The 15,925-nt window shown below is 38.4% G+C and overlaps 1 protein-coding gene across 1 annotated transcript in view; it reads left to right on the top strand.

The window, feature by feature from the left end:
* The window catches only part of LOC102764883 (serine/threonine-protein kinase TNNI3K), a 294,194-nt gene that overhangs the window by 203,778 nt on the left and 74,491 nt on the right, over positions 1-15,925 (top strand). The window contains exons 18-19 of the mRNA XM_006775922.2: positions 9-141; positions 13,243-13,352. Of these exons, the coding sequence (XP_006775985.1) occupies positions 9-141; positions 13,243-13,352 (243 nt within the window). The remainder of the gene's footprint in view (positions 1-8; positions 142-13,242; positions 13,353-15,925) is intronic.

The following is a 15,925-nucleotide window of genomic DNA, read 5'->3' as shown; positions in this document are numbered from 1 at the left end:
ACACACAGAATCTCCGCTGGATGGCTCCTGAGGTCTTCACACAGTGCACACGCTACACTATCAAAGCTGATGTCTTCAGCTACGCTCTGTGTCTGTGGGAACTTCTCACCGGCGAAATTCCATTTGCTCATCTCAAGCCAGGTAAGCCAGGCTGCAATGAAAGTTTCTCTTGTTTTCTTTAGTTCCATGCACTTTTACAATCTCAAGAAACACTTTTTTTCCCTAAAAAAAAAGAGTATTCTTGGTGGGTTGGCAAGGTGAGAGATAAATAAACAATCTCAAATTGTTTTAAGATGTATGCCCAATCCAAAAAACATAATGACCTAATTCTGTGATTTTAGATATGGGCACACAAAAGTGTAGGTATATTTTATTAACGTTCAGTGCTTCGATTTACCTGTTGTTAATAAAACAAGCAAATGACGATGGCCATGTGACATGTAGGTACAAATAAGTGGACAGTGCAATCCTTATCTTTTGATATTAGATTTCAAAAGTACCTTTTTAGTGTGTATGGAGGGGTGAGCTGAAAGTAGCAACACATAAAAATAACCTGTCAAGAAGAGAATTACTTTTCCTAACAATTTTGTGTTACATATATGGATACATTCCAAAAATGGGGCTTTGTGGGTGAGCCTAATATTGTTAATAATATACTATGTCCATGGAGGTGGTGGAGGTAGGGAATTTAATTACAGGATTTGAGGTTTAAAGTAAATTTCATTTGCATCTGTCTCGTCACTGTATCTGGAAGTCTTTCATGTCTTGTCACAGTGTTTACTTACTGTGTCCACCATTATGCTGAAAGTACTTAAGGACTTTGCATCCCCAAAAACCAAGCATGCATGAAAAGTTGTTTCCAAATTAAATCATAAATACATTTTAAATAAATTATATTGTAAGTGCCTAGTGGCCAGTCTATCATAAAATTCATGCATGGGGCCAGTACCCACTCCAATCAGGGACTCCTCGGGGGATGTCTGACCCTGTGGGATTGGGCCTAAACCAGCGGTTGGACACCCCTCTCACAATTTGGGACAGCTGGCTCCTAACCACTCACCTGCCTGCCTGCCTGATTGCCCCTAACTGCCCTCCCTTGCTGGCCTGTTCTCACCCTAAACTGCCCTCCCCTGTTGTCCTGATCTTGCCCTCTACTCCCCTCCCCTGCCAGCCTGATCTCACCCCCAATGGCCCTCCCCTGCTGGCCTGATCTTGCCCCTAACTGCCCTCCCTTGCTGGTCTGAACTCACCCCCAACTGCCCTTCCCTGCTGGCCTGATCGCCCCTAACTACCTCTGCCTGCCTGATCATCCCTAACTGCCCTCTCCTGCTGGCCTGATCTTGCTCCCAACTGCCCTCCTCTGCTGGCCAATTTGGTTCTGATTGGTCAGTTTCTATGCCAGTCAGCGTCAAAAGCTCTGCCTCCTAGGTAGCCATTGGCTCCTTACATTCGCCCATATTTGGTTCTGATTGGTCAGTTTCTATGCCAGTCAGTGTCTCTGTGCCTATCAACAGGGCCAGATCAGAAGGGCGGGCTGATCAGCAGCCCTGATGGAGGCCTGGGGAAAAAATGGAGGCATGGCTGTTGGTCAGGCTGGGAGAGAAAGAGAGGCAAGTTCTGATCAATGGCTGCCACAGAGGCTACAGATCAGACCCTGCCTCTCTCTCTGCAGGCCTCTCTCAGGGCCTGATCCGCAGCCCCTTAAGCAGTCAGTTGCTGGGTTGGGGTGCCCACAATGGCCCCAGTCAGGGCTGGGCTGCCATAGCAATCCAGCACTGACTTCCGGTTTGGTCAAGCCTTCGGTCGTTAGGACCCTGGTTCTTTATTATATAGATTGCTAAAAACCACTCAAGTCTTTGTATGGATGTTTCATTACTCTTAGGTAAATACATGAGATGGATTACTAGATCTTATGGTAAGAGTTTTTCCAGTGGTGTTTGTGCCATTATGGATTCCCACCAGCAGTATATGAGAATCTCAGCTCCTCCATATCCTTGCCAGCACTTTTTAATTATTAAGATAAAATATTTGTCACTAGAGTAAGTGTATAATGCTACATCATTGTGGTATTGTTTTATATTTCTCCAATAACTCATGATGTTGATAATATTTTCATGTGTTTATTTGCTGTTCACATCTCTTTCTTCAGTAAAGGGTTTGTTCAAATTGCCTTATTATTTAGCTGTAAGGGTTCTTAGGTTCTAGGTAGAACTCTTTCATCTACTATGTTTTTTGCAAGTATTTTTCTCTAGTTAGTGGCTTACCTCCCTATTTTCTTAGCAATATCTTTTAAATAGCAGAAGTTTTTAATTTCAATAAAATCTACTTAACCAATAATTAAGTCAATTTTTTTGTGTATTCTAACAACATATTCCTGTCTCACCAATGGGCACAAAGATTTCTTCTTATCTTTTGTTATAGAAAACTTATAGGTTTAAGTTTTATATTTGCAAGATTGAGGTCCTTTTTAAAAAATTGTACAAGGTATTGGTTGAGTTTGTTATTCTTTTATTAATTACTAGTTTGTTTTTTATATACATTTCCAATTTTCAGCATGATTAGTTGGAAAAACTATCTCCATTAAGTATGTTTGGTACCTTTTTTAAAATCAATTGACCAGATCTATGTGTATCTATTTCTGGACTCTTCTGTTCCATTGATATGTCTACCTTTATACCACTACCAGACTATTGATAGACTATAGTAAGTATTAAAATGAAATATGAACCCTCCAACTTTGTTCTTCTTTGTTAAAATTGCTTTGGGTACATGGGGTCTTCCAAATGATAAACATGGTGTATCTCTCCATTCATTGGGTTTTCTTTAACTTCTGTCATCGGTGTGTTTTAGTTTTTATCATACAAACCTTGCACACATTTTTAGACCTACTTCTAAGTATTTTGTTTCTTGATGCTATTTTTTGTTAAATTTCAATATCCAATGGTTCTTTTATAGTATAGAGATATAATTAAAATTTTTAAATAACAACCTAGTACCCTGCAAAGTTGCTAAATTAATTTATCAGTTCAAGTAGTGTTTTTCTACATTCTTTATGAATTTCCACATAGAAGATTAGGTCACCTGTGAATAAAGAAAATTTTATTTATTTCTTCCATGTGTCTTTTATATCGTTTTCTTGCCTCTCACACAAGGCAAGGACGCTCAGTGTAACACTGAATAAAGTGGTGAGGTATATAACTCAAATCTACCTACTTCTTGAAGTTTTATCCACCACCACCCTGGTTTAAACTGCCATCTTGGTCACTTAAATTACTGCAATAGCTATTGACTGTTCCCCTTTCATTCTTGTCCCCCCTTCCTCTTTAGTCCCTATGCCTACACTGGAATGATAGTTTAAAAACAGACTTGATTATGTCACTATTTTTTAAAGTTATCCTATGACTTCCCATGTTCTTAGGATTAAATCTCAAGATTCTTAATATGCCCTGCAAGACCCTAACCTTGCTTGTATCATTTAACTTCCTCAGCTCCAGTGACTCTTGCCTTCTCTTGGTGCCTTCAATATGTTGCCCTTTTGCAGCTTCTTTAATAATTCAGTTAATGATGACACCACAAAGATTGCTTTGAGGATTAAATGAGATGATGCTTGTGACTGAACTTTGTCAATTGAAAACTCTGCAAATGTAAGATGGAAGATAAGGGCAAAGGCTAATACAGGGTTCAGGCTTCCTAGGATTCTATACTTGGGTGGAGCTCATTCTCCAAGAAGCCCATACAGATACTGCAAGTCACCTTGTCTCTTCTCGTTCCCTATTTTTTCCCTTCCTTCCTCCCTCCCTCTCTTCTTTCTTTTTTTCATCCCCGCCCCCACCCCCCCCACACACACACTTTGCTTATTTTCAGTCTCACTTTCTAAATATTTCAAATCTATACACTTACCACCCTCTTTACTGCTACTTTCTATTTCACATGCAGAATACTGCACAGTATCATACGTGGTATCCTTGTCTCCAGTTTTGCTCAGCATTTTTCCCTCACCAACTGCCATTCTATAACTAGATTTAGCTTTCTAAAAACTCAAATTTGATCATCTTGCTTCCCTTACTTAAAATCTCTAATGTTTTTTCTTTGCTCTTAAGATTAAAAACAAAATTCCTAAAAATAATCCACATAATTATGCCCCTGCTTTTCTCCCGCATCTCCCTGCTGCCACTTGCAGCCTCTCATCTATGTTCCAGCCACATTTCTATTTCATTTCCCCAACATGCCCCATTTCCTCTCACATCCATGTCATTTGTCAGAGATACTCTGCTCCTCTTTTCATCATACTAACTCCAATTTACTTTAGGTCTTCAATATTACTTCTTCCAAAAACATCTTCCTTAATTCTTCAATATTGACTTAAGCTCAGTCTCCTCCCTGCCCTAAGTCATCATGGTATTTACATTTCACTCATACGGTTTTGTTGTTTTCTCTACTCTTTATTATACTTTGCAAATTAAGAAATGAATATTTCAAAGAGATGGAGATTCCCTCTCTTGTGTACCCACAGAAACATTTATTGTTTTTGGAAGAGAATATTACATAATAGAACAGTTAAAAGTCTTGCCTAAGAAAAACTGGATTCCAATATCCGAGATATTAGAATTTATAGTACGTTATTAGAAAGAGAGTGCGCCTATGATAGATGCTGCATTTTTAAAAGTGGGACAGTGGCCATGCATCAAGAAACGAGACTGTTAATATCATTGCAGTGGTTAGGCAATCTAGCATATGTTTAGCAATAAATCATGTGAAGCATCACATTCAGTGTAAGCTGCATATTAGCCATTTACCATGAGGAACAAATCCATGACTACAATGTGGGACAGCATTATCAATTACAGTAATAGCAACATTACACATGGCTCATCCTCCTGGATATGGCAGAATCCTATCTCCTGAGAGAAATATAAAAGTAGGGCACAAATATTAGCATTGACTCTTCTACAAGTAATGGGTATGGATTCAGAAAAACTTGTATTCAGGGTCTCTTTTACATAGTACATTTTTAACTTAACCTTATAATTTCAGGTTTCGAAAGAACTATGCCCACAGGGCCAGCAGAAGCAGGCAAGTGTTCTACACAGCACAGTGTGATGAACAGGAAATCACATGCTCTGAAGCAATGGGGCAGGGGCTCACAGCTCCAGCCAAATAGCACCGTGAAGGAATATAGGGTGCCTGCTCACTGTTACCATATCAACTAATTTCTATGTATTTGTTTAAAAATTTAAAGATGTTAGAATGTTGGCCATTAACTCAATTCTTAAGGAATTTTCCAGGCTAACAATCTATGGGCTACAGAACATTTGCATAATGTGTAAGAGCATGAATCTTGTGACCTCATGTAAGCTACTTACACAAGCTGTAGTTCACTACTTCGGTTTCTTTCTTTTTAAAGTGGTGATAATAATGGGACCTACCTCAAAGGGTTTGGATGGTGGCTGGCATTAGTAAACACTCAATAAATAAGTATTAGCTGTTATTATTATTGTCTTTAGGTGATCATTTAGTGCTCCTCTGGCCAAGAGTGGTGCTAGAATAAGAGGAAAACAAAAAGGAATAGGGCATTGCCAGACCCTCATAGTACAGAGAAGGCCCACCTATACTGAAGCATGGTGTGCTTATGATGCTCCCACGAGGGTCTCCTGCCTAGACTGGTGGTGGCAAAAGGATATCAGGGAAGTATTCTTAGAGCAGCTGATACCTAACTCCATCTTTAAAAGATGAGTACAAATTCAATAGGTAAATAGTGGGGAGACAGAGAAGATGTCCCAGCATGCGCGAGGTGCAGAGGTAGGAGAGAGCCACAAATAGTCAAACCTCAGTTCTCCAACGTCTCCCATCTTGAACAGTTCAGTTCTGGACTAAGTTGTTCACAGGAAAAATGTCCTGGTTGTGGAACAAAATTTAGGTTCTCTTTCTGACAACCCCTTCATGCTGATACATCAGCTTGACAAAAAGCATCCCTCAAGCAACAAAGGACAGAATGTGAGTCCATTTACCACTAACCCTCCTGTGTTTAACATCACAGGAAATTGTGCTGTGAATATTTTTGTGGGTTTGTTTGTTCGTTCGTTTTCGTTTTGTTTGTTTTTGCGTTAGTTGCTGGTGAAATGGATGACTAGCACAATTTTAAAACATAAAGAGGCCAGCAAGAATGCTGATGTTGCTAAGGTTGTAAAAGAAACAATGATCACAGGCAGCTGAGGAGTTAAAAAAAACAACTGTTGTTGATTTGGATAAAGGAAAAGCAATTAGCCGATGACAACATCCCTGAGACAGTGATATGTGAACAAGCCAGATGCTGTACACTGACCTGCTGAAAGACACCCCTGAACCCAGCGCTGAAAGTGATTCCTTTAATGCTAGTAGGGGGTGGCTCATAAATTTAAGAAAAGAAGTATTTGTTTATAGATTAAACAGTAGAGTACACATGTACTGCATATAAGAAAGGTTAAAACATGAATCATTAGGGGGTCTAGAACATTCATTCCATTTATAGTATTTCTAATGGGAAAAAAATGATTCATTTTTTTAATAAATCGCTTCTTGAACGGCCTTCCAGAATGGATTAAGTTTGAGAAAAAAGGTTCCACTGTAATACAACAGGGATGAATCAGAGACTAAAAGGGGATCAGGAGCAAGACATGCTGTAAATGTAAAACTAGAGCCAGGTGGCAGAAGGGCCTTGTGTGTCAATAATGAAAGACACTGTGGGATTTTACGTAGGGTAATAGTGCCATTATATTATTATTTTTAAAATGCTACAAAGCAAAAGCTGGATTGGAGAGATTCAAAGCATAGGCAAGGAAATCAAGTAATAAAGAAGAGGATGTATAAAACCTTAACTAGTAGAGGCTTCGGAAGAGAAAGGAGAGGTTGGCTTCAGAAGATTTTAATAAGACTTGCTGATAGATTGAGGTGGGAGCCCATTGGGGGAGGGGAGATGGAAGAAGTCGAATATGACTTACAGACTTCTGGCTTAGCCAGCAGGAGCATGACGAATATAGGAAGAGAGCAAATTTGTGAGAGAAATGATTAGATTAGGAGAAGGAGCCAACGTCTGAAGCCAAGCAGAGAGGAAAGAACCAGGCAAAATAAAAAAGGAGCTGGTATGACCTGGCAATCAAGAACTGTCTTGGATACTCGTCAGAGAAAGAAACCAACACCTGCCTCTCCAATTTGATTTCTCCCCTGAGCCTGTCACCCCTGATATGTCATGAAAAACTAAAGAAGAAATCTGGGATGAATTAATCCATCAATATAAACTGTATCCAATCCATTTTCTTCTAACCAGGTAACCAATTTTGCAGATCACTTTCAGATTAGAGTTTGGGGCCAAAGAAGAGAGCCTCTCATTTTCCTTTTGTTTTCCTGTGTGGTGCCAGCTGGTTCATGAGGAGACTCAACTCTGTGCCCTGGGATTCCTTAATGCCAGGCTCTAAGTCTGCAGTGTGACAGCAAATTAAGAACATCTGCCAATTTATTCTAGCCAGATTTGGGTGAGACTTCATATTGAGACTTTAACTCAGAGTTGCAAACTGCAGTCCGGGAACCAAATATGGCTTGCAGACATTTTTATGCTTCACATATGGCTTTTAAAAATACGAATTGAAGTACATTGAGAGATGCAGTTATGTCATAGGTCTCATATTTATAGCCATTTGATACCCATGCTTAAATATTTGATGATTATGTTCTTCTCCATAGATGATTCGGATCCTAAAACATTCTACATATAATAATCTCAAAAGGCAGAAGCACACGGATGATGTGGACTGTGTGTTGTCAAGTTATAGGAAAATAGGAGTGAGCTAAAGTTCTGAAATCTTATGTTTGCCGCACTAACCCTTATCAGTTTTTCACTGAGAAGAGCGGAGCCAGCCAATAACTACACAGATCAAATCGGTCCAATGGATGGTGATATTTCTATGAATATAGCTTGATATTAACATTCCAATACTTCATTACACTGACAAAGATTGCAATGAGAACAGACAATGGTGCAAATTAATCTATTCTTCTGACAGTCTGTAATGAGAATGGGATGTGGTTTAAAAAATTAAGCCATTCTTAGTACAATCTCAAGATTGCAATCTCATGGTCTCTCTCAGATGCTCTACGCTCTGGTGATATATCATTGAAAAGTGTCAGTTCAACAAAGAATGTCTTCGCTCTTGCTGAGACGGTAGAATGCTGGTGCTTTGTTTCACCACACCCTGCCCATTAAAAACAATGAAGCTGAATCAATTGTGTTTTTTAGAACACACGTACACACAATCCAAATTGGAAAAAACAACAACATTCTGGCAATTTTCTCTTAGTCAAAACTTGGAAACAAAACGTGGTACTTTATTGCTTTCCTTTTTAAAATGTGCATGCCTAGATTTCCTCTTATAAAACATATGAGAATAAGAGATTGATTACTTTAGGGATTCAAAATCTAGTACCAATTTATCCATAAGCAATGCATAGCTAATTAAGTTCATCATGAAGAGCTGCATAGTCATCCTCTCCACAATGGCCGTGGTTTATAGCCTTGTAATTCACAGTAAGGCAATGCAATGTTTTACTTGGTGTTCATGCCCAAAGAAAACCCCAAAAGGAACTAAGATTTCTGGTCTAGACAGGACAGAAAACATACAACAGTTCTCTAGGCTCAGGATAAAAGGAATCAGAAAGACCCTTGGTGATGTAGGTAATAATTATAGCAACAACAGCAGCTAACCCTATGTGGGACCGACCATGTGTCAGATGCTTTATGTACTCTGTCTCTTCTAATTCCAAGGGTATCCTGTGGTTTGGATCCTATTTGGGTAAGATATATGCTCAGTGTCACATGCTAGTAAGAGGTATAGCCAAAATTTAAGTGTATGGCTCCCTGTCCCCGAAGCCTATGGTTGTCACCATTACACTATGTCCTAACTGCTCTCTAGAAGTTAAGACGCACAGAAGCAAATTAGCTTAATTAGGATCTTCCAGAGAGTTCAAAGTAAAGCCAGACTGGAAATTCAGTCTCCACATTTTCTTGTTAAGAGCATTTCTTAACAGTCATACTGCTTCCGTTTATGGAAGCCCCTCCTCCCCAAAGGCTTTGAACAAAAGATAGTATTATGTACTAAATATGCTGCCAGATCTCAACAACTGACCTAATTATATTGTAAGTTGATATTAAACTAAACATTATATTCATTCTGCAATGTTTCTTGGTGAATAGGAATTATTCTCGGTCCTAAAAACATAATAATGAGCAAGATATTAATTGGCATTAATCCTTCACCTTCACTTGTTTGTACAAATACTGTTTCCTGACTTCTATTTACCATGATTTATGTTATTTTCAGTGAACCCTTATTTTGAACTATCGCATTTATTGATTCATTCAGTGCATATCTATTGAATGCCTTGTAATTGCCTGTCACTGTGCTGAGCACAGGAGATACCATGGTGAAAACACACAGTCACTGACCTCAAGAAACTTGTGATGTATTTGCAGAGGCAAACAAGTGAAGAGGTGATGCAGTGTAAAGCATTATGTGCCATTGCAGTACCGGGTGCTGTGGCAGGGCACAGGAAGGATACCCATAGTTTAGAGATCATCTAAACTATGACTTAAGTGACAGTAGTTGTAATGCAAGAAAAGAGGGAAGGGAAGAGGACTCCAGGAAAAAGAAATCACATTTCCCAAGGAAACCATGAAAAACAGAGGAAAAATCCAGTAGCTCATTTCTACATTAATTAAGCATCTATTTACCATATTTTATTGAAAATTGTAACACTTTATTTTTTTTCTTAGCCTACTATCATTCACATAGAATGTTCAATACATTTTTTCACATGAATAAATGAATGAAGGTTATCACATGTTGTGCTTAATGCCTGGTCTCTTCTTCACTGGCCTCTTTTGAGAGACAACACTGGCAATCTCCATCCATAGCTTTGCTTTTCTTGATAATGTTTTGATTTTAAAAAAATGAAGCACAGGAATCCACAGATCGACAGCAGTGCTGTGTAAACCCTTGAGGCTCACAACATTGTGTTTAATTCAACCTCTTTGGGGATAATGGGAGTGAGAGACAATGATGCTCTAGAATCGTGTTGTCTGATATGGACGTCATCAGACACACGTGGCTATTTCAATTTATATTAATCAAAATTAAATTAAATTAAGATGTCAGCTTCTCAGTTACACTAGCCATATTTTTATGTGCCTCATAGCCACATGCTATTGTGAATGGCGCAGAGTAACATTTTCATCATTGCAAAACGTTCTATTCAACAGCCCTACTCTAGAAGCTAGATTGTAAGCTTTACTTCACTATTGATAATTATTTCAGGGTAGTGCTGATGAAAGAATAGGTGCTCAATACAAAGTTATTGATATTTTTAGTGTAGCCTTATTCCCTTTTAGTAGCAAAGTTTTCTTTGTGAAAGTAAAAACCAAGATTTACATAAATCATTTAACATATTTCATGTAGCAATCAAGGTAAAATATGATTAATGAGCTTACAGTAACTTTTCTGAATCTGGAATACCAGAAAATTTCCCAGCTGTTAGTGTAGCATGGCTACTTAGGCAAGATTGACAGAGAATCTCAAAGGTGACAAATTTCAATCCCATGACCCCTCATGTAGCATTGCCCTCTTTATGGCGGAGGGGCTAATGAGTAGTACCACTGCCAAGAGAGCATAAAGCAAAAGGAGAAGGAGATGCCAAGGCCTTGCAGAATCTACTTTGAATAATGAAGAATTAAATATCATTCATCTTAAACTGATTTTCCAGACGCAGTGCCCAGAAGCAAACAAGTAACTTTATATGCTTGATATCAGAGTCTAAAAGAGTTTCAGAGGAGACGTTTGGCACCTGCATCTGAGTTTAACACACTTTATGAAGAGTCCCTCCCCACCCATTAGGATGTGTATAATTAGTTTAAATATGTGCACAACACTGGTTTATGTGCTTATAGCTGCTCCAGCTCAACAATATCCAAATGGTCATCAGTTTGTTTGCTTATTTATTTACCACATTCTAAAAATAATGAAAGATAGTCAAGAGTAGCTGATGGAAGGAGCCTAACATGCCTAGTTTTTTGTAACACAAAAGACACATTTTATGTCATGTTAAGTTTGCTGCATATGATCTGATTGGTCTTTTTCCCCCCTCAGTGTTAGCAACCATAACTCTATCTGATAGTGCTAGAAATCGTGGGCAAATGTGACTGCTACTATTCTACAAAGGAATTGGAGAGAAAAGAGGAAATGAAATTTTTGACTGCCCTCTATCTGAAACCATTGTATGATTAGCACAGCTGTTGAAATGAACTATTAAAATGGTAGGCAGGGAAAGGGCATGAACTGAGACTTTAAAGACAAATAATAAATGTTTGGAAAAATACTAAGCCTTATGTTTACCAAAGAACAAAATTTAAACAACTGCAAATGAGCTGATATATTTACCTCTCATAGTAGCAGAGTCTATCATAAAGTGAGAAAACCTAATTCTGGTGCAGGTGTAATAAAGACCTTCTTACACACTTGGTATTGAATTTGTAATATGGCACAATTATTCAGGAAAACAGTTGAACAGGATGTATTAAATGTCTTTAATTATCCTCTTAGATATATTAATTTCACCTCTCAAAATATCAGAAGTAATCTGTGAAATCAAGAAAGTCATATTGAAAAGACATTCTTTGAAGTGTTTGCAGCCAAATTTAAGCAACTTAAAACTGAGGAATGATTAAGCAAATCACACTAAATGTAGAGTCATTAAAAATAAGTTAACATGGAATTTTAATAACATTGTAAATGCTTATATTTAATTTAAGGGGGGAAGTATTACATAATTGTATATTAGACACAAACGCAATTATATAAATATTATATAAGAAGTATTCAAAATATTTTAGCACTTGTTTCCTCTGAATAAAATTTTATCCTTTATAATTCTCTTATACAAAGAATAAGTATAAACTTTATATTTGTCAAAATTAGATACTAATTCTGACTGACCCATAAATACTAAGTTACACTGCATATAATTTCACTAGATCAGATCTATAAACAGAATTTAATTGGAGAAAACTGAGATGGAGAAGTAGTGGGTGAGGTCAGACCTCAAGGCACTAAGACATAGACAGATGCTTATGACATCACAAACTAGAAGACAGGAAGCAGCAATAGCCTGGATCTTTAGCCTCCCACTGGTTCAGAGCAGACTTTCTAGGGAATAAAAGAGCTTCATGTGTTGTTCACAAAGTATTTTCAATGTGAAGTGGCTGAAGAGAGCATGGGATCTAGAACTATGGGCTGCAGCAACTACTAGTGATATTTAATTTTTTTCTAAATTGAAAACTTATTATATACACACACCCCACCCATAACAGTAACACACACCATACCTTGCGCAGTTTTTAGAGGGATTGGAAGAGCTTGTGTCTGTAAATACCATGATGCCTGATACAAAATGTATTTAATAAAAGTAGCTATCAGCTTGGTTCCCAAGGGAGTAGAGAAATCACTGGTTGCAGGACAGAAAAATAATCAGCAATCAGTAATCGGCAGCAAAGTCCCAAGAATCATAACACAGTAATGGGGAGTTCGTGATGAGCAATATTCAGAAATCCAAACAGGCAGGCAGCACCAGGGAGTTCAATCAATGAGTGGTCTTAGCTAAAAAGATGAATCTGAAGTCTCTGATATTTTTAATATTTGTAAATATTAAAAATTAAAATCCTAACATTCTTGTAACTAGGGATTTGAGCTTAAAAAATAACCTATATTGCCTAAGTTATTCAAAGTGCAAAGTTCAGTGGCACCCCATGTCTTGCTATGTATAGAGTAAGCTCGTTAGCCTGAGACTTATGGGTTTGTACAGCCTGGTCCAATCTGCCTTCCAGTCGTTATTTCCTATAACATTATGTACCTACCCTATCCTTCAGACACACACACACTCAATCACTTGCTATTTGCATGTTCCTTTGTATGCTCCTTTGCTCCTGTTTATATTCCTTCTGCTCACTATTTGTTGATTGAACAACCAAATGAATGAATTTATAGATACACTGTCAGTATCAAATTATCCAATGTTTTGTTTACCCTTTAAAAATAATCATAGGATTCTTTTTGATTCTCTCCTGATGATGTACAGATTGATCCCTGATGACTGTTGCTTGTTCATATGTTTCTTGAAATGAATCTGTGAGCTTCAAAACTGACGTGATCCTTTGGCTTGCAGCGGCAGCAGCGGCAGACATGGCTTACCACCACATCAGACCTCCCATTGGCTATTCGATTCCCAAGCCCATCTCATCTCTGCTGATGCGAGGGTGGAATGCATGTCCTGAAGTGAGTCATTTCTATTTCCTCCTAGAAAATGTGTTATGGTCAAAATCTGTCACAAATAGTGTAACACCGAAGTCTTCTTTCAGGGTGTATTTTCAGGCTGTGGAGGCAGGAAGACTGATCTGCCTTCTGCTCCTTCATCACTAATTGCCTCAAGAAGTCTGAGTATCTCATATTTCTTTGCTGCTGCTCTCTGATTTTGAAATGTTTCTCACAGCTGATTAGTAAAAGAAAAACCAGGGGATGACAGATGACTCACACTCTCATCTCAGCTGCAATTTTATTAACTACGCTTCAGCCACATTTAGTCATTTTCTGGAAAAAGACAAAAACAACAACAACAAAAACACAAGTTTAGCCCGAGATGCAAGCCTTGGGGCAGAGGCCCCGGGACAAGAGGGCCCTACTGCACTGGGTCCAGAAGGAGGCAGCAGACTGGTCCTCGTCCTTCTCTGAGTGGCTGTGATAAAGTGGTTAAGAGCATAGATTTAGAGTTCAAATGAAGGGATTGATATTATGGAAGGAATAAGTAAAATACGATATGTAACCATTTTAAAATATCATCATTGATCTAAGAGAGTAGCAGGAAATAGTCACATAATCCCAGAATGAAATTGCAGACCATCTGTCTGCAGGAAAGGATTCTTCTTTGTACCAGGCAGACTAATGTCTACTTTGTCCTCAGAGACTGACAAAGGAGGAGATTCCATAACTTCTCTCCTGAGAGCACAGTTTAGTCCAGTGTCTAAGAGTCCCTCTGACAGTCGGTTTTGTTGTCGATTGAATTCCTTGTGTCTAGACGTCAGTCCACATTGATTCTTCTGAGTGGAGAGAATTAGTTCACATTCTTCACACTGGAGCTCCTTATACAGAAAGGCCTAACAGCCCTTATTCATCCAGCTCCGACCACCCTAGTTATTGCTGTCTTTTTCTTATAGGTCTTTGTTTCTGATCCTTCCCAGGCACTTTATCTCTCTTTGACAAAGAAAGGAGAAGAAAAAGGGAGGGAGGCTATTGTTATCCCAGGAAGCATCTCACCACAGGAGAAATAGAAGAAGCCCCAGTCCAGATGTTAGGAAGGAGAAGGCAACTTTCCTATTCATTTTCAAAAGGCAAAACCCAGACCAAGTCCATACGCAATCCCACAAGTGCACAGAGAACTCTTATGAAGAAAAATGAAGACTATTATGGGACATGAATTGAGTATCTCAGAAGAAATAACTTCTACTCCTGACCACTTAATCTGACAGATTACACATTTATTTGTGTAGAATCTTTTCTCACTACCAGAATGTTAGCTTCATAAAATCAGGGACTTGTTTTTGTGTGTTACTTTTGTTTGCTGTTATAATCTCAGCACCCAGAACCATACCTAGTAGATGCTCAAAAACATTTGTTGAGTAAATGAATGAATATCACTATTGCTTATCAGTGCCTCCAATCATCTCATCTGTACTTTGATGTCCAGAAAATCATGTCTTAAAAATTACATGACTTAAGATAGTTTGGGATAAGCTTTCCTTGTCTCTCCATATGAACTTTAGATATATTTTCTAGAAATAAATATGCCAGATACCTACTCCAGAATTTCCTTCTGTATGTGGGATATGAGCTCTCCCAAGGTATAACACAAAATAACAGTCCAGGGAATCCCTTTTGCTTTTATGAATTGACTTTTCATGATTATAGGTAAGGGACATATGAAAGTTTTAATTTGGGGATAAAAGCCAGTCATTGGAAGCTTCTAAAAGTATTTTGGGTGCCTAAGTAACAGACTGGGAAATGATAAAGAGAACCAGAATAGGGCCAAAAGAGGGAATATATTATACACACTAACACACACATATACACTAAGAAGCCAAAAATCAAGTACTTAGTGGAAATGTTTTATTGCTAAGTAGTGAAGACTTTCAAACATAGGTCTGGGCTCTGGGGATGAGGTTCAGGGAAGAGAATAAGGAGAAAGCAGAGTAGGAAATCAAAGCCACCAATTGGCAACATCTGGGCTTGTCACTCAGGTGGACTCTGGGTTGGTTATGGTATCCTCTTCAGCATTATGAAATTGATCTTCTTCTGTATGTGACATGCCTGAGTCATCATTACATGGCCCAGTACGGTCTTCACCATGTCAGTAGACTGTTAGTGAAGAAAAATGGAACAATGGGCTAGTTTTTGTTCTTTTCTCCAACAATCATTTATTGAGTCTCTACTGTATGCAGCCCCAGGAATAGGTGCTGGGGTTCCATGGAGATATGCTTTCAATGGAGTTTAAGGCCTAGCGGTCAAATGAAGATTAACCAGATAAGCATATGAATATTTTCTAAAGTACAAGCTAAGATAGAGGGAAAAAGATTAGATGAGAATACACACTAAAGAACACTAGCAGGAGAAACTAAGATGGCAGCATAGATAAACACCGGGAAATTGCTGCCTCCCACAACAATTGAAAAATACATCAAAAACACAAAACGGACATCATCCAGAACTACAGGAAGGCTGGCTGAGTGTAAATTCTACAACTAGAAGGAAAGAAAAGCACACTGAGAGCCAGAGGAGCTGCGGAAGTAAAGTGCAGA

This window comes from Myotis davidii, unplaced genomic scaffold, assembly GCF_000327345.1.
Source record: "Myotis davidii unplaced genomic scaffold, ASM32734v1 scaffold128, whole genome shotgun sequence".
In the NCBI taxonomy this organism is placed as follows: domain Eukaryota; kingdom Metazoa; phylum Chordata; class Mammalia; order Chiroptera; family Vespertilionidae; genus Myotis; species Myotis davidii.
The sequence above is the reverse complement of the archived record's forward strand: the minus strand, read 5'-3'. Positions and strand labels throughout refer to the sequence as shown.